Genomic DNA, 25,567 nt, shown 5'->3' with positions numbered 1-25,567 from the left:
AACAGAGTGTAAGGATAAGTACATAAGTGCCATGGACCTGGGGGGGTGTTGAGATTGTGTTTCAGGGGTATAGGCCCAAGTGCCTAGGCAGTGCAGAAGGAAGGGCAAATAAGATAGAGGAAGTGCGGGGCTAGTCAGGGAAGTCTCCTTGCAGAAGATATGACTTTAGGAGGGCTTGAAGATGGGGAGAGTGGTGCTCTGAGTACATCACTCCACCCTTCGTAAACCTCCAATGGTTGCCCATCCATCTCCGCACCAAACAGAAACACCTCAATGTTGGTTTTAAGGCACTCAATCAACTCTCTCTCTCTCTCCTCTACCTACCTCCACTCCTCTTTCACTACCACCCAGCCTGCACATTTTGCTCCTCTTACACCTACTTACAGTGCTTTGATCTCATCTCTCTAGTCCTTGATTCCTTACTCACACTCTTCCTCCTGCTTGGAACTCTCTCCTGCCTCATATCTGACACACAGTCAGTGTGTCACACAGTCACTCGCCTTGGGTCCCTAAGCACTTTGATACTCACCCCACCCCCATCCCCAAAGCGCTTATGTACATATCCATATATCCTGCTGGTTCCTCTATCTGTAACTTATTTTACTGTCTCCCTCACTGGACTGTAAGCTCCTTGAGGACAGGGATGGTGTCCACCACTCTACTGAACTGTACTCTCGCGAGTGTTTAGTTGAGTGCTTGGCCCACAATAAGCACTCAAATACCATTGATTGATGGACTTATTGGTATGAGGAAGCTGCTAGTGATTTGGCCAGCCTTGGGTAAATAAATTGAACATCTATTTTTTTTTCTATTCCACATGGAAATGGTTTCTGGAAATCATCCTGAATTGTTCATTTTAAACCTAAATCAATTACATCCCAACAATTCCAAATGCAGAAGGAGAGAGGATTTAGGTCCTCTCAAAAATTATGGCCTACAGGTTTCTGCAAGTTGTTCAAGTACTAAGCATGTTCAGTGGTTGCTTTTGCTAAGTAATTCAAACTAATAAAGGAAATTACAATTCCCAGAATTCAGGAGTATTCTTGTAAGCTCATCCTCTAGACTGTAAGCTCCTTGTGGGCAGGGAACGTACCTATCAACTCTGTTATATTGTACTCTCCCAAGCACTTAGTACAGTACTCTGCACATAGTAAGTGCTCAGTAAGTATGATTGATTTTTTTTCCCCTTCTCCTTTATTTTCTTCTCTTGCACTCACTAAGACGGAGGGACGGGTTGTCCTGCACAGCTAAGTGTGGTCACTTTAGCTTTGGGTGAAGTTTTTGCAGCCACAATATCACTGGTCAGTGATCCCCATATGATCAAGTGGCTCCCCCAAAAGACACCCTATTCCAGCTCTCATTGACAATAGTGTGTTTCCTTTCATGAACCAATAGTCTATTTAGTCTAGTTCCAGCATATGTTCCTACCTACTTTTTCCAGATATAATTATCCTCTTCTATAGCCTTTCAGATAGGTTACAAAATTATTCAAGTTCACAAGCAGTTTTACTGTCCCACCAATTATTTCACTACCTCCCAAGATCACTGATGTCACGGGAAAATATGCTTTTACACAAAAAGCTGCCCTTCACTCCCAGTTCTGAATCCTCAGTAACAGAGGGCTTCAAGATGCTGTAATCTACCCTTAGCTGGAAATGAATACTGTAATTAGGATGGTCATAACCTCTCAGTTTAGCCGGTAGGGAACTAGATTCCCTCTCGGTGACTGTGAATGATGGAGGAGGAAGTATGTGTTGAAGTTCTTAGCATTCTCGAATCAACATACTGCAAAGAGCCAGAATGCTTTAGGACATAAACTAAGTATATATTGAAAACGATCTTGCCCAGATGGTGAAGTCCAGGAATTTAAAGTGAACAAGCATATTGAGGAACTAGTACCAACTGGTTGGCTAGTTTAGCTGGATAGTCCCTATGACACACAACATAGTTTGACTCCCAAAAAAGGTGATTTTTTTTTTCATTTTCATCCATAAGAATGTGGGCAATCTAGAAATATTGCACGTGGTTTGACAGGTAGTTTTTAAATGCACCTAAATTCTTCTCTTCCCTTGAGCCCCAAAGGAAAGATCTTAAATGTAAAAAGCATAGCTCCCATCATGCACAGCCCCAGACGTATATTGGCAGCAGCAATAACTGCTATTGACATTGAAAGGAAGGAGGGAACAGAAGTAGGGCAATATCCATCTTTCCTCCCTGTAGCCATGGTATCACCATTGCCATCAAAGCTGCGGACCTACCACCACCCCTGCTCAATTCAGATTCAGCAATCAAAGAAGCCAGGTTTCCCGTGTGAAGTATCTTTTTAACAAACTTTGTATTCAACTCCTACTAAGTTTTTTAAAATTATTAAAAAACTAATTATCAGTTCCAAGAACTAGAATCTGGATTCCTGGGATTGCTATAAGATTGTAAGCTCATCGAGGTCAGACACCAAGTCTTTTATTTCTTGTGAATCAATCAATCTTATTTACTGTGTGCAGAGCACCATAATAAGCACCTGGGAGACTACAATATAACAGAGTTGGTAGTCACATTCCCTGCCCACAACGAGCTCACAGTCTTAACAGCTGTATGCTCCTCAAATACCAAAGACGGTACTCTGTAAACAGTAAAACCTCACCAAATACTGTGAATCTTCTTTTATAAGGCTTTTAATTCAGCCTGAGACTTATCTTGCCCCCCTGCCCCTCCCAGAGATTATATTTACTCAGTACTGAGTGAAGAGAGTATTAGCCATTGTCTTGTTTATTTAATCTATGTTGATAAAGTGGGTAGTTTAGGTCTCAAAGTGGTAAGGTTTTTGTTTGTTTTTGACCCAAGTGTTTGGTTTGGTTGTCTTTGTAATCCAAATTAACCAGAGAGATGCTGGTTTGTTTGTTTTTTACCTCCATTTTTACATCATTGTTGAACGAGAAATATGACCAATAATACAACTAAGCTTTCCTGATTTTGATCCTCTTGTTCTGGTGGCCAGAAAACCAAAACCCACTTGATATTGGAATCAAGTTAAATGATGCACTTTCCAAATATCCCCAGTACTGAACATGAATTCAGTTAGATTAAGTGCTGGTTAAAAGATTACACTCATACCCATGAAAATGAACTAACGGTGCTAATTCATCATTTCCCGCTCCAAAGTGCCACAAGTTAGTGTGATAAAAGCAGATGTCTAGCATATTGCTGCAGATGGGACAGTGCACTCAGAAGAGAGCAAATGGAAATCCAATGTTTCTGGTTTTCTCTTTTATATGATTAGAGCATGTTAATTTGATTTGGGGAAAAAGGGTAGGGCTACAAAAGAAAACCTCAAGGCTATTTTGACTTTCTGGAGCCCTGAATTTCTTCAATTCAATGTACCAGAAATATACAGGGCCTGTTGGCTAGAGAAGTATATTGTAGTGGTATGTTTTGCATTATACCGATATGGGAACACAGCTATGAAAACCCCTAAAGCAAACTTCCATGCAATTGAAGGCATGATAATACAAGCACAACCATTTAGGTCAATACCCAGTGGCAAGATATGACTGTTGGTGTCAGAAAGTATCAGAGCAGATGGTACATAATGGATTAATTATAACATGCCTGGACATCTGGTGCAACAGTAATGCAGAGGTTTCCTCCTTCTCCATCAGCTGGCAGGCACCCTGTCCCAACAGAATAGCTAGGATTTCAACTACAGTACACTTACATCTCTTAATAATCCATGTCCCTTATTGTAAACTCTCCTGAAGAATGATGCTTACTACTGAACACATAGAAAAGACACATTTAGACAAAATCCCTTTGCGGTGGATTAAAATCCTCATGGTAAGGCATCGATTCATAGGAGAGACTGTCCCTTAGCATATTAACATTAGCCTGATTTAGAAGAATGATTCTTATTTGGTCTATGGATTATTTTGTAAATTCAGACGAGTAAAACCATCAAAGAGTAAATACTTTTTTTTAGTGTTATTGGCTGTCAATATATTATCTGTAGCTATAAGAATCATTAAAAAGATAATTTGTGATGCATATGTAAGTATAATTTTGTCTAATAGTGAACTTTACCCATATGTGTGGGTGTGCCTAGAAAAAGTCATGCATAACCAACTGATCTATCATACTTAGCATGCGGAATGTAGAAACAAGAATATTCCTTTGGGCATGATTAGTATCCTTAGACTACCCGAAATTCTTCAATTAAAAGCAAATTTACAATCTGCATCATGTTACTAATTTGCTATGGCAACTATCGTGCCTTAGAGATTTTTGTTAAAAAAACAAACAAAAGATCCCTCTGAAACCCAAATTGTTTATAACAAGAGGAGCTGCTAAATGCAGTGCACTTTGGGCACTGGGGATATATTTGAATACTTTACTTGCATCCATCTCAGTAGTCAATAAAAGCTTTACTTGGAGTCCATAGACAGTTGATATATTGAAAAACTCAGAGTAGACATTTTAATGGAAGGTTTGGGGTTTTAGGTTTAGTAAACGGGGAATAGGTGCACACAAATTCAATTATTATGTGAAAGTACACATGTTTTTATTCTCCCTATGCTAATCTAAAAATATTTTTTTTCATTTATACTTCCATTACCCATTTTCCTTCCTCTTCAAGGTAATAAACTTTCTCCCTTATGACCATTTAAAAACTCCAATATATTTACAATAGAGAAATTAGTTTAGCTTACAAGAACACTTGCAGAAAGAAGGGATTAAATGAGTAAAAATAATTAGATTGGATTTAATTATTTCTTAAAAGAAAAAGTTGAAGTAGAAACAAACTTAGCAAGTGACTTGCTCTTGATTGTTTCCCAAATGTACTAATCAATCTAGTATTCCCTTCCTTATGTATTGTTTGCTTTCTGAGAAACTAACATGCTGATGTAACTCTTAATTCTGTTCATGCAAAAAGTTTTGAGATATGTAACTTATGGGCTGGTTTTTCAAATTATTCAATCTAACTGAGGCTGAGAATTGAATATTGTACTATAGCTTTTTCCTCAAAAAACAGAATGGAATTTAAATGCACTGCAAATTTGCATCAAAGATGAAAGATATATTCCCCTTCTGACTTTGAGAGCCTCCACTAAATATTCCTAGTCATTTGTGGCTTTTGCAAGGAAAAATGTGGAAAACAAAACAAATTATTTAGAAGCTGCATGAACAGACAATAATAAAAGTTTGGAAAATCTGAAACCTGTGAATTTTAGCATTGCGACTACAACTCTCTTGTTCAACATACTTTCCCATTGGAACACTAATAATAGATACCGTGAAAGTTGCTGGTTTTTAGGCAGTTAATAAGGTGTCTAAATAATAATTACTTCAGCTCTCCCACACACTAATTCCAATAAGGAGACATGGTTATGTATGATTATAAAATGAGCTCAGATACAATAAGAAGCCCTCATTGCTTTGAGTTAATGCTAGTTAATGGTTTTGCTAATGGCATCAGAGATTACTGCTATTCATTTTTATAGACTGTGAAGCTCTCATGCGGTAATATTATAAGCAAATAATACTGAATTACATTCCTAGAGCTCTGGCTTTTCCTAGTATAATACCAAATGTTGTTGATTAGCAACACTCAGTGAAGAGAAGATGGCTGCACCTTAAGTGCCAGGTGAAAATTTGCAAACACCGTCCACAAAAAGAAGCATATTGGGGCCAAAGACCTGGTCTAGGCTGTACTTTAAGCCAAACAACGATGGGCTGGCCAAAGGTGGAACACGCCTCACATTTAACAAACTATATCCCAAGAAGTGGAAGACATCCATCCATATAAATCCCCAAAATGCCCCAGGCAGAACATTTGCAACAGAGATGGTACACTGCGATTGAAACAGAACTGAATGGTTTGTCATCAACTTCAGTTCATCGTGGAATCAATGGGGCAAGACAGATTAAAAAAAAGTTAATGAAGCTATGATCATTTGATATGAGCTTATTTCATGGTGTGCTGAATGAAGTCATCGGATATCTTATAGAAGTTTCTTGTGGGTTATTTTAAATATCTGACTCTTCATCACCCGTGTATTGTATCATTTACTAAGCATCTTCTGACAGTTTAAGCCTCTCCCTAACACACTGATTTTATCAATTCTGCTCCCATGCAAAATGCCAGCTTCACAGGTATGAGGACAGGAGATTACTTCATTAGATAAATGTTTCACCAGCTGGAAAATTACACTGTTTTACTGACCACGGAAGACTGGAGTCACTCATTACCTTTCCACCTGACCCTGACATGGCTGGGAGGTAAAGAAATGGTAAAAAAAAAAAAAAAAAAAAAAAAAAGGCTTGTTATTTAGTAACCAAATGACGGTAGAAGAGGGGCCAGATGTACATGCATCATCTGGAAAAACACAAATTACAGGCTCAGGGACACATGGGATAATTAATAAAACGAAGTGGAAAGCACCTCATTCCAGGGATAACCTAATGAAAGAAAACCCTGGCAAAGCAATTTTGTAACTACTTTAAAAAAAATAATAGCTGTTTAAAAAGGCCTATACTGATGTATAAGGTGTCATCTTCTAGACTCTGAACCTGTTGTTTGGTAGGGACCACCTCTATATGTCGCCAACTTGTACTTCCCAAGTGCTTAGTACAGTGATCTGCACACAGTAAGTTCTCAATAAATACGACTGAATGAATTTTGGCTCAAAAAATGCAGATGTGGAAAAAACACAATTTCAGGATCATTGTGGTGGTCTACTAGGGGAAAAAAGGTAACTTATGCAGCTAGTGTTTCATTTGTGCTAGGGTTGTGCTAGCACATAGTCCTGCCAGCTCTGAGCTTTGCAGTTCATAGCATTAGCAACCTTAGGCTTCACTGTTTTGTGTTACACATTCATTCATTCACTCATTCATTCAATCGTATTTATTGAGCGCTTACTGTGTGCAGAGCACTGTACTAAGCACTTGGGAAGTACAAGTTGGCAACATATAGAGACGGTCCCTACCCAACAGCGGGCTCACAGTCTAGAAGGGGGAGACAGACAACAAAACAAAACATATTAACAAGATAAAATAAATAGAATAAATATGTACAAATAAAATAGAGTAATAAATACGTACAAACATATATACAGGGGAGGGGAAGGAGGTAAGGCGAGAGGAAGGAGGGGGCTCAGTCTGGGAAGGCCTCCTGGAGGAGGTGAGCTCTCACCATCACACATGAGGAGTGTGTTGTGCTGCTGCTTATAGGAACCCCTGCAGCTCTTTAATTACCCATTAGGTTCTGAGTGAGTCTTTCACATGGACCAATTCACATGCCCATGAATAGGATTATATCATTTTTATCTTTATGACTCTCTCAACCTGGGCTCAGGGCACAGGGGTGACTTCTCTGAAAGGCAGCACTCCAGCTTTCTTTCACCACCTAAGGAAGTTACTAGGTTTGGGGTGGGGGAAGTGTCACCAGAATATTACTAGTGGGCATGGTCATTGTCGCTGTCCACAGATGCAACAGAGGAAGAAATTGCCTACCTCTAGGGCATCCTCCCCCACCTCTTGCAAGAGTCAGGGAAGAAGAAGAGCAATTCTGCTTGACCCTATTTTCTTCCCCTACCCTCCCATATAAACCCAACCTGTCCACCCAGGTTTATGCAAGCCAAATCCCGGTATTAGAAGAGGAAAAAAAAACAATTTTGTGTTTATACAGTGACTTTCTCCTGAAGAACTTTTCTATAGGTGTCATCTTAATCTTCAAAACTTTCCAGTTAGGAAGGTATCATTCAATCACTGAGGCAGTTTACATAAGGTCAGGAAGGAAAGCTTAAGAGAAAGATCAGGGTTGAACCCACCCTTCTATTCCCCAATCAAGCTGCTCTGTATCATGCATTGAGTAAAGATTAGCCTTTGATTAATGAAATATTTTCTGTCCCCACTCCCTAATCTTCTAAATAACCCCTAGGATTCATTTCAGTGGAATTAAGAGTAGCCCCCCAGCAAGGCCTCCAGAGGCCAATAATGATCCTAAACCTTTGCTTTATACAATCTCTTATGAAGAAAGCCCAATGTACTTTTGCAATTACATACCACCCCAAAAAGTGGCAACATGCATAATGCTAAAAAGGTTAATGCCTATTTGTAAAAGATGTAAATGGAATAAGTAGCAGAACGATGCGGTTTATTTTTCTCCTTAAAGCTTAAAACTCAGTAGGCTCTACTCTCCACAGTGCCCACTTCTTAGCTGGTAGGCACCAAGAGCTCAGAACAGGGAGTAGGGGAATGGTAAAGTTGAAGAACTCAGTTGCCCACCTGGCAGTCTAACCTCAGAAGGAAGGGTTGGTTCCCTCCAGGAGTTCACCAAATTAGGAAGTTTGGGATTTGAGACAACCTTCTAAACACTCTCCAAACAGGACCAGCTCCTTGAAGCAAATTCTAATGAAATCCTGCTAAAATCCTGGGCAAAAATCCTGCCTGGGGCCTGACGCCATAGCTAAATTCAGAGGGACCTACAACAGCAGACCCCCACCAGACATAACTATTGCTAACCTGTTGCATCTGACACTACTGCTGGCCTGGCAGACACCTCAGCGATATATGGTGGGTTAATAAGTCTTCTAGGCATAGGTTTCTGTGTAGAAACATGTGCTATTAGCAGGACTCAACAAATGTTGGTTTAGTTATCAACTAAGTAAAATTCCCAACTTTCAGACTCCCTCTTCATCTGCTTATCTGTTTGTTGAATGTGGTGTTTTGACTCCTGCAGTGTTTGCTAATTACCCATAAGATTAAGGGAGCAGCTTGCAAGTCACTAATCTATGGAAAGAAGAGAAAAAGACTTGTAGGAAAGTGAATTGTTGATCCCTGAATAGAGCAGACATTAAGGGGTTGATCTGGCCTGGAGGGTTGTAGAGCAGCAAGATCCAGAGAGCACCTTGGTAGGGAGGGTTTTCTTACTTAGAGGGACAGGTGTCACAGAGCTATAACACCTCCCCTGTAGTGGTGCTTTTTTGGTTTTCGTAAGTCAGCTGCCTGTAGGCATACCCTGACTACACAAGCTAACTCCACTCTGAAAAAGAAATTAATGAGCATAACTCCAGAACATTCCTGTGTATGGGAAGGAGCTCTCCCTCCCTGCAATGGTAAATCAACTGGCAACTTCACAAGTGCTCTTCCTGCTGAGAGATCTACACTATAACAATTGATAATGGAAAACAGCGGTCATGTGTTGAATAATTTAGCTGTGGTTTAGCCTAGGGCTCAGTATTTCTAAAGCCTAGTCACCAGATAAATATTTTACAAAAAGGAGACCCCTCCCTGAACACCCTTCCTCTCATGTCTATGAATCAAAAGATGTTTGGACAGGCTGTGGGGGAAGGGGGAAGATGAGGGTGGGTAAAGAGATATCTATTACTAGTATAGGTAGAATGGATAGGTGAAAATATAGCAACTTTTACTTGTATTTGAAGTAAAATTGTTGTATTGTTCCTCTCCATTCTCACCCTGTCCCCTCCATGCTGCTCTTTCAAGTTTTCTCTCCTCTCTCTCATCTATGGCTTTTGAAAACTTTTGCCCAGTTTCTTCTGCTGCTCTCAGGCTCAGAGGAGTGGTGGGGTGGGGAGGGGATGGGATGAGGGTGGGCTTACCTGGTTGCCAGCCAGGCACATCAGTATGCAGCAGTAAACAATTTTACTTTGTAAAGAAGTAAAAGCCGGCCAGGCTGTTATGGAATTGACAGAGGTGACTCTGAAAAAGTTGAAAAACCACTACCACAGTCAGCAGAATAAGCTTCTAATTCTACAGTTTCCTATAAAGACTCACAGTCATATTCCAACTCCTCTTTTATGTAATATTGTGATGTAATACTTTAATGAAGATTAAAAAATAGTTGAGCGACATTTAATGTTATAGTGTATAGCACGAAAAGAAATTTTATAGTAGTCTTTCAGCGGTTCTGAAATGGATCCCAATTTATAACAGGAGAGTCTGTGGGAAAATCTACCTCAGGAAAGTAGCCGGGTTGAATTGTGGGGTTTGCCAGCACTAATATTGATTCACTTCTTACTATATGCACGGTACTCTGCGGGGCTAAGTGGAAAGAGCACTGGCTTGGGAGACAGAGGACGTGGGTTCTAATTCCAGCTCCACCACTTGTCTGCTGTGTGACCTTGGGCAAGCCACTTAACTTCTCTGTGCCTCAGTTACCTTATCTGTAAAATGGGAATTAAGACTGTAAGCTCCACATGGGACTACCTGTTTACCTTGTATCTACCTCAGTGCTTACAATAGTGCTTGGCACATAGAAAGAACTTAAATACCCTATTATTATTATTAATAATAATAATAAACACCGGTGTAATTACCAGAAAATCCAATTAAGATTCAGTCCCTAGCCCGCAGTCTAAATAGTTGTTCAAATTTAGTGAAGAATGGGTTCAATTTAGGTTGAACGCAGCCATCTTTTCATTTCTTCTCTGAGCATCTGGTAGCAGACTACCTTCTTCTGAACACTTCTGTACACCTTTGAACCTTTCCAGGATGGGCTTCTTCTTCAATCATATAAGTTCAACTGCTTTTTTGAAACGTGTAAAAACAATTTTAATCCTGTGATTTTAGCTGCTGGTGGGGAAACCTTGATCTCATCTGTTTAGACATTTGGCAATAATGCATTGCAGTTTGACGAGGTCTTTAGTGGACACCAACACCTCCAAATAAGATAAAATTAACTTATAGGCATTGGCTCATTTCTCAATGAGGTTGCCTCCTCAGTTCAAGACCTTCTTTAGCTATCTGCACAGGGGTCTCTTCAACCCCTTGAAAAATCTGACACAAACTGTGAGCAGAACTTCCTCCCAGATCCATCCAGCGCTGATTTCTTAATCTCAACCCAGGTGGGGAGGGTACGGGGGAGGAAGCGGGGGAGGGATTTACTTACCTGTAGCGCTCGGCCGAAACAGTGGGGGTCGGTCGGGCGTATACGTGGGCAAAGCATCAAACAATATAGGATGTATCGAAGGGTGGTTGTAACCCGGGGAAAAGTATCAAACAATATTGGTTGTTTCCCCAGAGTGGTTGTAACTTGGGGTATGCCTGTAATAACAATAATAATTATTATTATAATCTGCACAATACACTATGGTGGCCAGAGGGTGCTTATGCAGTCATTTCTGCATTAACGGGGCAAAAGTACCATTAATAAAGGGCCTCAGGTGATTCTGGATTTAGTAGCCAAGCCAGAATACATGGTAACCAAGTTCATTTGGGACTAATATCCAAAACATGCTCCTGCTTAAAGGTCGAGAGTGGGTTAGAGTATATTGTGGCCTACCATCCATTTCCAGGATTTCTTAATGGAAGTCAGGAATGCTGCAATCAATCTTCGGTGTTTATCACCAGCAATGCTGCAAACTCCTCCTGGGCATCTTACTTAACAACATAAAACAATCCTCAGTGAATAGTAGTAATAGTAGTGATGGTTTCTTTTGAGTGGCTACTGAGTGCACTGCACCATTCCAAACTCTTGGGAAAGTACAACAGATGCATGAGACATCTCCTGCCAACAAGAAGCTAACATTCTAAGTAGGGGAGACAGTTTTGTTTTTTTTTTCTAAACAGTACTGTTGCTACTGATAGTGTTGGTTTTCTCTGACTCAGTTTCCTCTTCTGAAGAGCAACTGACAGAACTATTGTAATGCTTAAAAGTGTTCCAAACTCTTGAGGTAAAATGTGCAATGTACATGTCAAATGTGACTAAGATAATTTTCCAAGACGAATTCCTTTAAGTGTACCATGAGTACTCAAGAAATCAATGACCAGAGGATTAAAGTTACTGATACCCTCAATTATGCCATATAATTCAATGATTAATTGCAAATCATCCCATTAATGGTGTATTTTTCAGGTACCCTCATTACTGAGTAGCACTAAGGGTAGATTTTTAATACTCAAGAAAAATCCATCCATTGATATAATTTATTGAACACCCGTGAGGAGACTGCTGTACTATGCACTTGGGAGCATACACTAGAGTAAGTAGACAATTTGTAAACAGTTCCAAAGATTTCCAGATAATTTAAATCAATGAATTTTGAATTCAGGCAGTGTCAGATCAATGAGAATTTAATGTTTTGTATGTCAACGTGCCATTTAATTTTAGAGTATCAAATGACCTTTTAGAGTATCGAATGACCCAGATAACCTATCTTTTTATATCATGGGATGAAATCCAATTTATAGTGCTTCAGGTATTTTTCTGTATTCTATGCATTCAATTTTTGTTCAAATTCCTTAGACAAAAAGAATCAGGGATTCTTTCACGGCTTTTCAGTTGAGAAGATGTACAACGGTACAATACCTTCTCACTGACTCCATCAAAACTGAACAGAGATGTTAAGTCAAATTCAAATATTTGGTAAACTCACCCATCATATTCATATAAATGCAGTCTAGACAAGAGAATGATTGTTCAGATTGGCTGCAGAAACTCTAAAATCATTCCACTTTAGGAAAATTATCTCCTGTTATGCTCTCAGGATGTACCCAAGAGCTACATCAGCTGGGATGACCAGATATGCTCAGTGACCTTCCACAACTCATTCCTCCAACTGTCTGATTTCAACTCATGAGACCATTCATTCAATCGTATTTATTGAGCACTTACTGTGTGCAGAGCGCTGTATTAAGACTATGCCATTATCCTTTCGAGTTTCTTATTCAGTTTCCCCATCTCCCTTTCTGGTCCTTGAACTCATTTTCCATATGTAACTTCCACCTCTGTCCCATCACTTTTCAGGACCCTTTCCCTGGTAGGACTTGAGCCAAAGCTATTAACTCTTATTTGGGGGTTGCCCCTGGTTGTCATTAGTCTGCGTAAACGATTGAGAACTGGGTCTCAGCTCTTTGTTTTGTTTTTCACACACTAGACTCCAGGTCGTGGCAGGTATTCCTGAACTCATTGGTACCTATGCCTTGAAGGGATGCTCCATGCCCAGATTAGTATTTTGGGGCTCTAGAAAAAGTAATCTAATAATCTGTGTTTGAGCATATAAAATAACATTTTGTCTATGGCAAAGCTCACTGGAAAAGGTAGAAAGAACAAGGTCCAAGCAGGTGTAAACCTAGGTTGTTCACTTGGCTCTTTTGATAATTAAAATTTTGAAATGTGCACAACCTATGCATGCATAGTGTAATAACACACTAAACTCCAAGTTTTTCTTTGTACGGTTAAGTCCTCTTTATCACTGCAGTGGATATACTGTCCTTGATAGAGGAGGGGATATTTGGATTGGCTATGCCATTCACAGCAGGCCCCCAGCACTTCATTTCTGCAACTACCTCGGGGCTCTGGGAAAATCCCAGTCAATCAATGCACTCCCTCTTGTCTAGGCCACTTTTGTAAGCATCAGGGTCATGGGCCACGCAGCCTCTCCTCCATTAGCTTGTAAGCTCTTCACGGACAGGGGCCAGTCCTTACCGTTACCGTATGTTCCCAAGTGCCTAGTACAGTATCTTGATAGACTGATTGAGTTCAGGAGCCCAGGGTTCTAGTCCCAGCTTTGCTATTGGCCTGCTGAGTAATCCTGGTAACAACCTCTCTGGATCTCAGTTTCCTCATCTGTAAAATGGGAATAAGATGGTAAGCCCTGTGGAGGATGGGGACTGTGCCTGATCTGATAATCTTGTGTCTATCCTAGTGCTTAACCCACATTAAGTGCTTAATAAATGTCATCATTATGGTTATTTCAATGGCTAAGTGTCTTCCAGCACTCTTCCCAATGCCATAGGCACCACTCTGGATGACTAATGATACTAGTAGATCCCACAGACAGTGCACATGCTAAAGCTTTGCATAACTGGCTTTGACTCCTGGAAGTGGTATCTGTTTAGTGCCTACTATTGCCAAGTACTGAGCACCGGGGTAGATTCAAGATAATCAGGTCAGACACAGATCCTGTCCCACAACAGGGCTCAGTCTAAGTGGGACGAAGAAAAGGTACTGAACCCCCAATTTACAGATGAGGAAATTGAGGCACAGAGAAGTAATTCGCCCAAGATCCAACAGCAGGTAAGTGGTAGAGCTGGGATTAGAACCCAGGTCCTTCAACTCCCAGGCCAGTGCTCTTTCCACTAGGCTATGTTGCTTCCTATCATTCTCTCTGGACCAGGCATAGACCAAATGTAAAATAGAGTTAGGGCCCAAAAGTCCAGGGGCCTGGATGGAGCCTAAGATTGGTCCTGGGAGGGTGAAAGATTTTCCTTTCCCTCACAGACCTCCGGGCATTTGTCAAACTTAGTCATCTATCTCTTGCTGCTACACACCAACCTGGTCTGTCTGCTATTGGTGTTTCCTGGTAATAAGCGGCTAGGCATAGCCTTTCAAATTGGGCTACAGGAAAAAACAATATTGAATCAAAATAAATGAATCAGTAACAAAACACCAGTGAAATCCTATAAAACAATGATAGCAGATTTTCCAAATTGTTTGGCTTTGCCTAGCGAGGGAAATGGAAAGAGAAGCAGCCTTCTCTGCCTTTCTTCCTCTGTCTCTACCTTCCCCGCTTCATTCTCCCTCACACCACCTTCTCCCTTCTTTCTCGTACACATCCCGGACATTCAGTCCCCTGCACTCACCACGCACTCACTTGCCCAATCACCCATTCCATCCCTCCCCATCTTCCCCCCCACACACATTTAGCCCAACACACACCCGCTCATGCAGATGCACATATACGCACACACAAATGTAGGCTGGTTCTGAAGTACAAAGAGGCAGAAGGACAGGGGACGGCTGCCCAGACAGTGGGAAGGAGCTGACCTGATCAATAGGTCTCTCTTAAGGAAGGAGTGAGGTTGTGGCCACCATACCAGCAACAGACAGGGGGAGAGAAAGATGGGGCTATCAATCCCCTTTTATTAATGGGGTTGCCACAATGGCAGCAAACTGGGAGATAGGCTTGGGGGAGGGGGGAAGAAAAAGATAGGCTGGGCCATCAGGTTCTTCTCCCTAGAGAGCCGAGCTGCTCCATTAATAGCAGTCATGATGGCCAAGGGTGGGATATTAGGCCCGGCAAATTGACTTAACCTCCAGATATTGCTCTCCCAACTGAGTCTGTCCAGGTGCAGACCTGCCTAATGGGGGGCAGACCTAGTAGGATACTGAAGATCTTTTTGACGTGTGCTTTGGGAAACAGTGGGGCCTAGGGGAAAGACTATGGGCTTGGGAGTCAGAGGACCTGGGTTCTAATCCCATCTCCATCATTTACCTGCTGTGCAACCTTGGGCAAGTCACTTTATGCCTCGGTGCCTCCGTTTCTTCAGCCACAAAATGGAGTTTCAATACCTTTTCTCCCTCCTACTTAGACTGTGAGTCCCATGTGGGACAGGGACTGTGTCCAACCTGAATAACTTGTATCTACCCCAGTGCTTAGAATAATGCTTGACACAGTAAGTGCTTAACAAATGCCTTATTATTATTTATGATATACACACACACACACACATGAAAATGCTCCTAAGAATTCCAAAGTTCCACCCTTATAAAAAGAACCTTAATCATTTGTTGATGTTTAATGTTAAGCCCTTATTCCTTTAATCGGTCTACAAATTGATTCCTTTGGATCCATGACTAAAATCCACCCTTTTCCCTTCATCCAAACTGCTACTTTGCTGATCCTAGCACTTATCCTATTCTGTCTTGGCTATTGCATCAGCCTCCTTGCTGATCTCCCTGCCTCCTGTCCCTCCTCACACCAGGCCATACTTTACTGCCTGGATCATTTTTCTAAAAAAAAAAAAAAAAAAGAAAAGATGCATTCACCTCTGCATCAAACAGAAATTCCTTACTATCACCTTTAAAGCACTCAGCTTGCCCCCTCCTACCTTACTTCACTGATCTACTACAGCCCAGCCCACACACTTTGCTCCTCTGATGCCAGCTTGCTCACTGTGCCCTGATCTCATCTAATTGTTGCCAACCCCTTTCCCAAGTCCTCCATTGGGCCTGGAACTCCCTCCCCCTCCATATATGCCAGATTACCAACCTCCCCACCTTCAAAGCCTTATTACGGTCACATCTCCTCCAAGATACCTTCCCCAGTTAAGCCCTCTTTTCCCTGGCTCCCTCTCCGTTCTGTGTTTTCTATGCACTTGAATGTGTGACCACTGGGCATTCGGTATTCACCCCACTCGCAGCCCCACAGCACTCATGTACTTATCTATAAATTATATATTATAAATTATTTATAATAACGTCTGCTTCTCCCTCTAGACTGTAAGTTTGTTGTGGGCAAGGTATGTGGTTACCCATTCTGTTGTACTCTCTCAAGTGCTTAGTACAGTGTTCTGCACACCAGTGAGCTCTCAGATACCACTGTTTGACTTCATTAAGATCTGACCTGTTTGATAAAAATGGTTACAAGTGATTGGCCTGTTATGACAGTTTTATATTGGTATGCAACTAGGGTACAACTGATGCCTAAAAATCAGTCTACAGAGAAATAATTATTTTCTCTTTTCACCAGTGTGCCTGTGTGTGAAAGAAATGGTAAGGGAGACATTAATTTTCTAAATGGACTTTGCTTGACTTTACACAGGGAATTTAAAGTTCTTTCGGGAATGAGGAATTTATTCTTGTCAATCAAAAGAACATTTCAAAATGTTTAATCATTTCAAAATGATTAAAAACATTCAAACTACCACAGATTTCTTTAGAACCACTTGAACTGTTTTAGCATAGGAGTCAACTTTACGTTTTCTATTTGTAGGGAATGTCTTTTGTTGCTGTCATTTTCCCAGGTGCTTAGTTGAGTATCTCACACCCAATGAGTGCTCAAATACTATTACTACTACTACCACAGTGACCAGACATCCTGCTTACATATTCTGTCCTGCCATTTGAAAACATTTAGGATAGAGTGGTGGAAGGGACCCTTCAGCTCCCACAATTGTGACAGTAGGGAGAAGAAGAGGGAGAGGAAATGGGGGAAGAGGAAATGGGGGAGGAGGAAAAAGGAGTGGGGAGGAGTGGGAGACAGAGACCAGAGGGGGAGGGGAATAAAGGGGGATGAAGAACCATCACCACTACAGTGCACTGATACCTGAAGGGTAGTGTTAAGAATAGGAGTTTCTGGTGTGGGTGGAATTATGCACTTCCTGGTACATTGAAAACTCCCAGTCATGCATGCCCCAGTTGGGCCAGTTCAGCTGGGAAGGCTGCCAGGGCTGCTGTCACTGCCACCTGGGGAGACATAGCAGCTGTGCTGACAGCAGCCTGGTTGAACTGGCTTGTCATTGGCCATGCCACTGTCACCACTTCCACCCAGTTACACCAGTGGTTGAATTTAATGGTCTATACTGGGCTGTTCTTTTGCTCTCGTTATGGTGATCACCATCATTACCAGGAAGAAGCAGCAGAGGCACCCAAAACAGTGGGTGAACTTTCCTCTCTCTCTTTTTGGCTTTCTTCTCCTTTCCCTGATCCCCTTTCTTTTTTTCTCTCCTTTCCTCCCTCTTGCCCACTTGTCATTTTTCTCTTTGCCCCTTTCCCACTCTCCTCTCCCTTTCTCCTTCTACTTTTCCTTCTCTCTCTATTTCACTTCCTCTCTCTGTCACTCCATCTCTTTCTGGCCCTATCCCATGCCCACCTTGGACTAAGGAAATCTGTTTTAATACAAACTGCCTGACACTGTCAAGTGTGAAAGTATCTGGAGTTAAAATGAAGACATTTTCTCTTTTATGTGGGTTCATTTAATGCTCCTGTAATGTGCTAGTCTTAAAGTCTTCTATTTCTCATTGTTGTTGGAGAGAAAAAAGAACTCTTCATTCTATCCAACATCAATAAAGAGTGGTTTGGATCCAATTAGAAAAATGTAGGAAACATTTTTCATCATACTCTCACCTCTTCTGTGCTTTACATAAACAATCCAGGTTAGAACTTAGGGGAGGGTGCCCCTTCAACCCTGCTGAGAGGGCTATCTGTGCTCTCAGGGGTTGTATCAAGTACTGTATGCAAATGATTACCATTGAGTTTCTCTTGGTTCCTCACTCAGTTTATCATAACCAAATAGATATTATAAGATGCTAGTGTTAATGATTCTACTGATTGTAATCATAATAATAACGGCATTTATTAAGCACTTACTGTGTGCAAAGCACTGTTCTAAACACTGGGGAGGTTACAGGGTGATCAGGTTGTCCCACAGGGAGCTCACAGTCTTAATCTCCATTTTACAGATGAGGTAACTGAAGCACAGAGAAGTTAAGTGACTTGCCCAAAGTCACACAGCTGACAATTGGCAGAGCCTGGATTTGAACCCATGACCTCTGACCCCAAAGCCCGTGCTCTTTCTACTGAGCCACGCTGCTTCTCTTGTAAGGGTGCAAAGCTTGTAATATAGAGCAACATGACCATAACTAGGAATTGTGAGGGGTTTTCTTCAAAGACCTTAAAAAATAGTTGAAAATAATGATCCTGATTCTACCCTAGGAGGCTTCCAGGGATGCAGCATGAAGCCGCAGGAACAGTCTAGGGAAACACAAGTTGTCTCTGCAAACCCACTTTGATCAGAGAATTGACCCCCAGGATAGGAGTGCACTGTACTCCCTAGCTACGCAGTTAGGACTGTGTTTCTAGTACGTGCAGTATGACCCTTACCATCCATGCTTAAGCTTAGTGGCAATTCGGGTATCCAAGGTCTGGCATAGGTTGCCTCCTCCAGCTTGCAGGTGTCCCCTGGGCACTAGGTAGGCTGTTTTCGGATTCAGGGACTCCACAGGAGACTGGTACTGTTCTCTGAATCTCATTTAGAAGTAATATTAAAATTGCATACAAATAAAACCTTAAAGGTTTCCATTTTTCTTCATTGTTGGAGCATGGGGAGGATGCCCCTTCATGTTGCGCATTAAGCCCATTATTTTCAATATCCATAAGGAGGACACTTGCTCTCCTCCGAAATCCTTTTGGTTGCAACGGGAGGGGGAGGGAATGAGGTTAAAACAACAGTAAGAGCATATCCAGACCAAGTAGTAAAATGGTCAATTTATTCCCACTCTTTCCTCTCGTCACTCATTCCTCAATTCTCTGTCCACATAAACTGCCCTTCCCTTGGGGGATCCAACTGACCTTCTTCAGCTGATAATAACCTCAAAAAATAGTTGTTCTTTAAATGTTCATCCTCACCCCATACCAGGGGCACTGACAGTAAGTACAGCAAATGCCTGGAAGAGAAGAGTGAAAGGAAAGAGAATGACAGGGGAAGTGAAGGTATTAATTGTGCGACTCTTCCTGTAAATTATACAATATCAACCGATTGACCAACCAATGACAGTTCAGGGCTTACAAGTGCAGACAGCTGTACTAAACGCTTAGATTCCCTGTCCACAAAGAGCTTGGGAAACACAGGAAATGGGACTAGTGGAGAGGCCAGGAAAATGGTCCATGACAAAAAAAAAAATCAAAAAAAAAAAAATCACCGACTCCATGACCAGAAAGTTCCCAAAACTCCAACTTCAGGTTCCTGGACCCCTTTTCTCCACCTTGCTACTATTAAATCCCCATAAATGAAGACACTGATGGTGACAAAGAGGCGACATTGTTTTAAGTGGGATTGGGTATTGGTTGTATGTCACATCAAGCCATCGCTGGAGCACTTGATGGTACTTTTGGGTGGTAGGGGTGATCGGTGTTCACGATTTGCTTCTGAAAAGCTTTGGACATTCTCCCACCTACCACCTCCACTCTAGCCTGCTCATCCCTGCTTAGCCTGGGAGTGGGTGTAGATGGAGAACAGAAGGAGAACCAGGCAGTAGGAAGCCCTGCCCCAGGGCCAAGGGAGCTAGGTAGCCGAGGCAGAAAACCCATCCCAGGCTAGACCACAAGAATGGCACAGGGAAAACTAGGCTATAGTAGAAGATCAGTGAAGTAACATAGGAGGGGACAAGCTGACTGAGTGCTTTGAAGTCAATGGTAAGGAATTTCTGTTTGATGCATGAGTGGATGGGCAACGCACCGGAGGCTCTCGAGGAATGGGGAGGCATGGACTGACCTGAACTCCACCCTCTGCCCCACAGCACTTCTGTACACATCTGTAAATTATATATTATAAATTATTAATTTATATTAATGCCTGCCTCCCCCATGGCTTCCTCTCCATCTCCATTCCTGATCTCTCACCTTCTCTACAGTCTCGCATTTCCTCCTGCCTTCAAGACATCTCTATTGGATGCCCCACCAACACCTCAAACTTAACATGTCCAAAACAGAACTCCTCATTCTCACCCAAACCTTGTCCTCCCCCTGACTTTCCCATCACTGCAGGCAGCACCACCATCCTCCCCGTCTCACAAGCCCCCAACCTTGGCATTATCCTTGACTCATTTCTCTCATTCAAGCCACAATCAACCTTCAAAGCAACTAAAGTACGCCCTTTCCTCTCCATCCAAACCGCTACCACGTTAATTCAAGCATTTATCCCATCCTACCTTAATTATTGTATCAGCCTCCTTGCTGACCTCCCTGCCTCCTGTCTCTCTCCACCCCACGCCATACTTCACTCTGCTGCCCAGATGATTTTACTATGAAATCGTTCCAGTCCATGTTTTCCCCACTCCTCAAGAACCTCCAATGATTGCCCATCCACCCCTGCATCAAGCAAACTCTTCACCATTGGCTTTAAAACACTCAATGACCTTGCCCCCTCCTATCTCACTTTGTTACTCTCATACTACAGCCCAGCCCGCACACTTCACTCCTTTGATGCCAACCTACTCACTGAACCTCTATCTCCCACTGACCCCTAGCCTAGGTCCTGCCTCTGGCCCAGAAGTACTTCCCTCTTCATATCTGGCAGACAATCACTCTCCACACCTTCAAAGCCTTATAAAAAAAAAAAAAAAAGCACATCTCCTCCAAGAGTTCTTCCCTGACTAAGCCCCCATTTCCTCTTCCACTCCCTTATATGCTACCATTGCACTTGGATTTACACCCTTTAGTCACTCCTCCCTTAGCCCTACAGCACTTATGTACATATCTGTAACTTATTTATAGTAACGTGTGTCTCCCCATCTAGACTGTGAGCTCATCGTTGGCAGGGGACATGTCGACCTACCCGGTAATACTGAACTCTCCCAAGCATTTAGTTCAATGCTCTGCACGGAGAGCATTCAATAAACATAATTGATATGGTAAAGGCCTAATGGTTAGGCCAAAATTTATTTTATGATTAAGTGTAATTATCCAGAGCTTTAAATCCATACGTTGTATATCACATTATTTTTGACAGTAAAAATGACCCACAAAACACACATACATTTCTATATTTACCTCTCTGTCATTTCCTTTACCTTGGGTTACTGCCTTCAAAACGTAGTGGAATAGTATGTATATGGCACTTTTCAGTATATCTACGAGTAATTGAGTTCAGTTTTAGCAAAGATATGAGACACTATTAGATTAGTAGTGAAAAAAATCAGTGCTAGACAATATATGCTACACCTAATCCTGGCTTTGCCACATGTCTCCTGTGTGACCTCTGGTAAGTCACTTAACTTCTCTGTGCCTCCGTTACCTCATCTGTAAAATAGGGATAAGAGTGTGAGCCCCACGTAGGCCAGGGACTGTGTCCAACCCGATTAACTTGTATCTACCCTAATGCTTAGATCAGTGTTTGGCACACAGTAAGCACTTAGCAAGTGCCATCATCATATGAAGTAGGGTTTATGCATCAAAGCTTTTTTTATTTTCAGCAAATATTCAATTTGGAATGAAAAAAAAAATCCATCTGTCAGTGTTAGAGACTAGATTGCTTTTTTGAAATGGTTTTTATCCTAATAGCTTGAAAGGCTTGTAGTATAGAATCTGTTTAAAGACATGCAGTGAGCATTCCCCCTGCTACCTTATCTCACTGATCTACTCATGCCCAGTCCACAAACTTCACTCCTCTAATAATAATAATGGCAGTATTAAGTGCTTACTATATGTGAAGCACTGTTCTAAGCGCTGGGGGGATACCAGGTGATCAGGTTGTCCCACGTGGGGCTCACAATCTTCATCCCCATTTTACAGGGAGGGCACAGAGAAGAGAAGTGACTTGCCCACAGTCACACAGCAGACAAGTGGCAGAGCCGTGATTAGAACCCATGACCACTGACTCCCAAGCCCGGGCTCTTGCCACTGAGCCACGCTGCTTCTCTGCTCTGCTTCTCTGTCAACCTCTACTCGCTGTACCTTGATTTCATCTATCCCCTTTGCTCCTCTAATGCTATACTTCGCTCCTCTAATCCCATCCTTCTCACTGTACCTTGGTCTCATCTATCTCGCCGCCGACCTCTCGCCCACGTCCTGCCTCTGCCTGGCCTAGAATGCTCTTCTTCTTCATATCTGACAGACAATTACTCAAAATCTTATGGAAGGTTCATCTCCAAGAGGTCTTCCCTAACTAGGCCCTCTTTTCCTTTCCTTCTACTCCCTTCTGCGTCCCTGGGACTTGCTCCCTTTATTCACCCCCCCTTCCCAGCCCCACAGCTCTTATGTACAGATCTGTAATTTTATTTATTTAATGTCCATTTCCCCTTCTAGACCGTAAGCTCCATGTGGCGAGGGAATGGGTCTCTTATGGGATTGTATTGTACTCTCCCAAGCATTTCGCACAGTGCTGTGCACACAGTAAGTGCTCAATAAATATGACTGACTGACTGACTGACTTTGCTCTTTCACCTACCTGTAGTATATTTTAGTGTCCATCTCCCCCACTAGACTAAGCTCTCTGTGGGCAGGGATCATGTCTCCCAACTCTTTTGTATTATACTCTCCCCAAGTGATAGTACAGTGCACACAGTGCTCAGTAAATACCACTGACGGATTGATTGATTGGTACAGGCAGAGGACCTCCATACATAACATGTCTACCAACTCTGTTATATTGTACTCTCCCAAGTGCTTACAGTGCTTTGCACACAGTAAGAGCTCAATAAATGATTGATTGATTACTACCTTCATGATCTGTTTTATCTTGATTGTTATAAACGTTAGTAAAACTTAACCAGCGAGTTGGCTCTTTCTGCTATGAGACCCTGAAATCTCTTCTACTGGCTGCCTCTTCTGCTCCAGAGGACCAGCTGCTGATATAGTGCAAGCAGAGGCCTCACAGTAGTTGCTTTCATTAATTTCATTTTCTACACATTGGCAGCGTTCTTTTCAGAAGGGCTGATTACATGGGATCGTGGCAATCCTAATTCCCCCGGCAGTGCCTGCCAAACCCGCTCCAACGCCCGAAGAGGGAGAAGAGGGACAAGGTGGGTGGGCAAGCCCCCTAGCAAAGCTCCGCCTGGGATCACCAGCTCCAGTGGAAACAGGACCCTCCCGGGAGGGACAGCGAGAGCCCCGGGCTCCACATTATTTGTATTTTCGGCTGGGAACCTGTGACCCATTGTTCACAAGAGCCAGCTCTGGCAAGGGAGCTGTATAGGCCCAATCGTGTTGTCTGGAAGAGGAGCAGCAAGCAGCAGCTGCATTGTAACAGTAACAGCAGCAGCAGCAGCTGTCTCCTCTTCCTCCCCACCAGGAAAGGGGCGGGGGAAGAGCTGGGTCACGTTCAGGGGTGAATCCCAGAGGGACCCCCCCCCCCCCCCCCCCAACACACACACGTTCAGTGGCAAGAGCCCAGGCTTTGGAGTCAGAGGTCACGGCTTCAAATCCCGGCTCTGCCACTTGTCAGCTGTGTGACTCTGGACAAGTCACTTCACTTCTCTGGGCCTCAGTTCCCTCCTCTGGGAAACGGGGATGAAGACTGTGAGCCCCCCGTGGGACAACCTGATCGCCTTGTAACCTCCCCAACGCTTAGAGCAGTGCTTTGCACATAGTAAGCGCTTAATAAATGCCATCATCATTATAATCAATCAATCATATTGAGCGCTTGCTGTGTGCAGAGCACTGTAGTAAGCGCTTGGGAAGTACGAGTTGGCAACATATAGAGATAGTCCCGACCCAACAGTGGGCTCACAGTCTAAAAGGGGGAGACAGGGAACAAAACCAAACATACTAACAAAATAAAATAAATAGAATAGATATGTACAAATAGAGTAATAAATATATACAAACATATATACAGGCGCTGTGGGGAAGGGAAGGAGGTAAAATGGGGGGATGGAGAGGGGGACGAGGGGGAGAGGAAGGAAGGGGCTCAGTCTGGGAAGGCCTCTTGGAGGAGGTGAGCTCTCAGTAGGGCCTTGAAGGGAGGAATTATTATATTTTACATAATATATTGTATAATATATATTATATATTTATTATTAGTAATAAATATTATCATTATTATAGATCGCCCCAAGCGGCTTGCATTTCCACCCTCCGGCCAAAGGGCATACTTTGCGTTTTCCAGTGAAAGCAACGAGAGGCTTGAGCTCCCCACTGGCGGAGGGAGGAGCGTGGGCACCACTCGGGGCAGTCCAGGCGGATTAGGGGCGAGCAAAGTTCAGGCTGAACCCGAGCGCAAGAGGCGGCCGGCCTCAGGAGGAGAAGCCCTTTCCCCCTTCCCTGCTGTCTTCCACTCTCTCTACCCCCGGGCCCATTTTTTGCTCTCTACCCCTCCGGCACTCACCATCTCCTGCTTGAGGAGGCGCAGCTTGGTCTCCAACCTCTCCAGTGCGCTCGGGTCGCTGCGTCGCGCGGGGCCGGCGGCGGAGGAAGAGGAGGAGGAGGAAGAAGATGAAGAGGAGGGAGGGAAGCCACCGCCACAGCCGCCGCCGCCCGGCTCCTTGGCCTTCTCCCCGTCCCGGACCGCAGGCCGTTCCCCCCGCAGGGAGCGCAGCAGGCTGTCGGGCACTTGGCGCCCCAGCTTCAGCTCGATGTCCCGCAGGTCCGGTGGAGGGCTGGCTTCCATGGCTCTTTCGAAACAGCCGACGGGGCTTTCCCGAGGAAAAGGAGCCGCAGGTTGCCGATTTGTACTTCCCAAGCGCTTAGTACAGTGCTCTGCACATCATTGATGATGATGATGCAGGAAGAGCGGCAGCCGTTTTCTCCCTCCACCGCCTTCACCCGCGGCGTGGACAGTTCACGCTCCTCTCCATGCCTATTATCCCCCGACAGGCTCACGCAGGCAGGAGCAGCAGCTCATCGCTATGGCTGTTGACTTTCCAAGAGGCAGGTGGCTTGGCTTCTTTTCTTTTATTAAAAAAAAAAAGGCATCCACTGCAAACTGAAAAAGGGAACTGCCAACGAGGCAGCTCCCGACAGAAAATACAGACTTTCAGATGGAGCCTCAAAATCCCATGCTGAATTGCCCCTTCATATCCCTGCACCGTTCACTAACTGCCCATCTGGAAAACCAGAGCAAGCGGGAACGATGCACACTTGGGCCGTTTGAGTTTTCCAGCCCCATGTCTGGAAACTTTGATTTATGTCGGAGAGGTGCTCCAATCAAGAAGAGAGCCGCGTGTTTGCCCGCAAACTAGAAAGTCGGCGTTGAATGTCTTTCCTTGACGTATCCTGCCCTTCCTCTTCTTCAGACAGTTCCATTCGAGTCATTGTGTTTTCCCCGTCTACTGAAACTTTAAACTTCACTGGCAGGTGGAACAGAGCGGGGCCAACCCTTGTACCGTAAGTCGTAGA

General features: G+C 43.2%; 1 protein-coding gene across 1 annotated transcript in view; it reads right to left on the bottom strand.

Moving 5' to 3' along the window:
* The window catches only part of LURAP1L (leucine rich adaptor protein 1 like), a 38,465-nt gene extending 13,529 nt beyond the window's left edge, over nt 1-24,936 (bottom strand). The window contains exon 1 of the mRNA XM_038769880.1: nt 24,558-24,936. Coding sequence (XP_038625808.1) covers nt 24,558-24,839 — 282 coding nt within the window. The 5' untranslated portion in view covers nt 24,840-24,936. The remainder of the gene's footprint in view (nt 1-24,557) is intronic.
* Between the last annotated feature and the right edge of the window lie 631 nt (nt 24,937-25,567).

This window comes from Tachyglossus aculeatus, chromosome X4 (genome assembly GCF_015852505.1).
Source record: "Tachyglossus aculeatus isolate mTacAcu1 chromosome X4, mTacAcu1.pri, whole genome shotgun sequence".
Lineage (NCBI taxonomy): Eukaryota > Metazoa > Chordata > Mammalia > Monotremata > Tachyglossidae > Tachyglossus > Tachyglossus aculeatus.
This window is presented reverse-complemented; position numbering and strand designations above follow the sequence as displayed.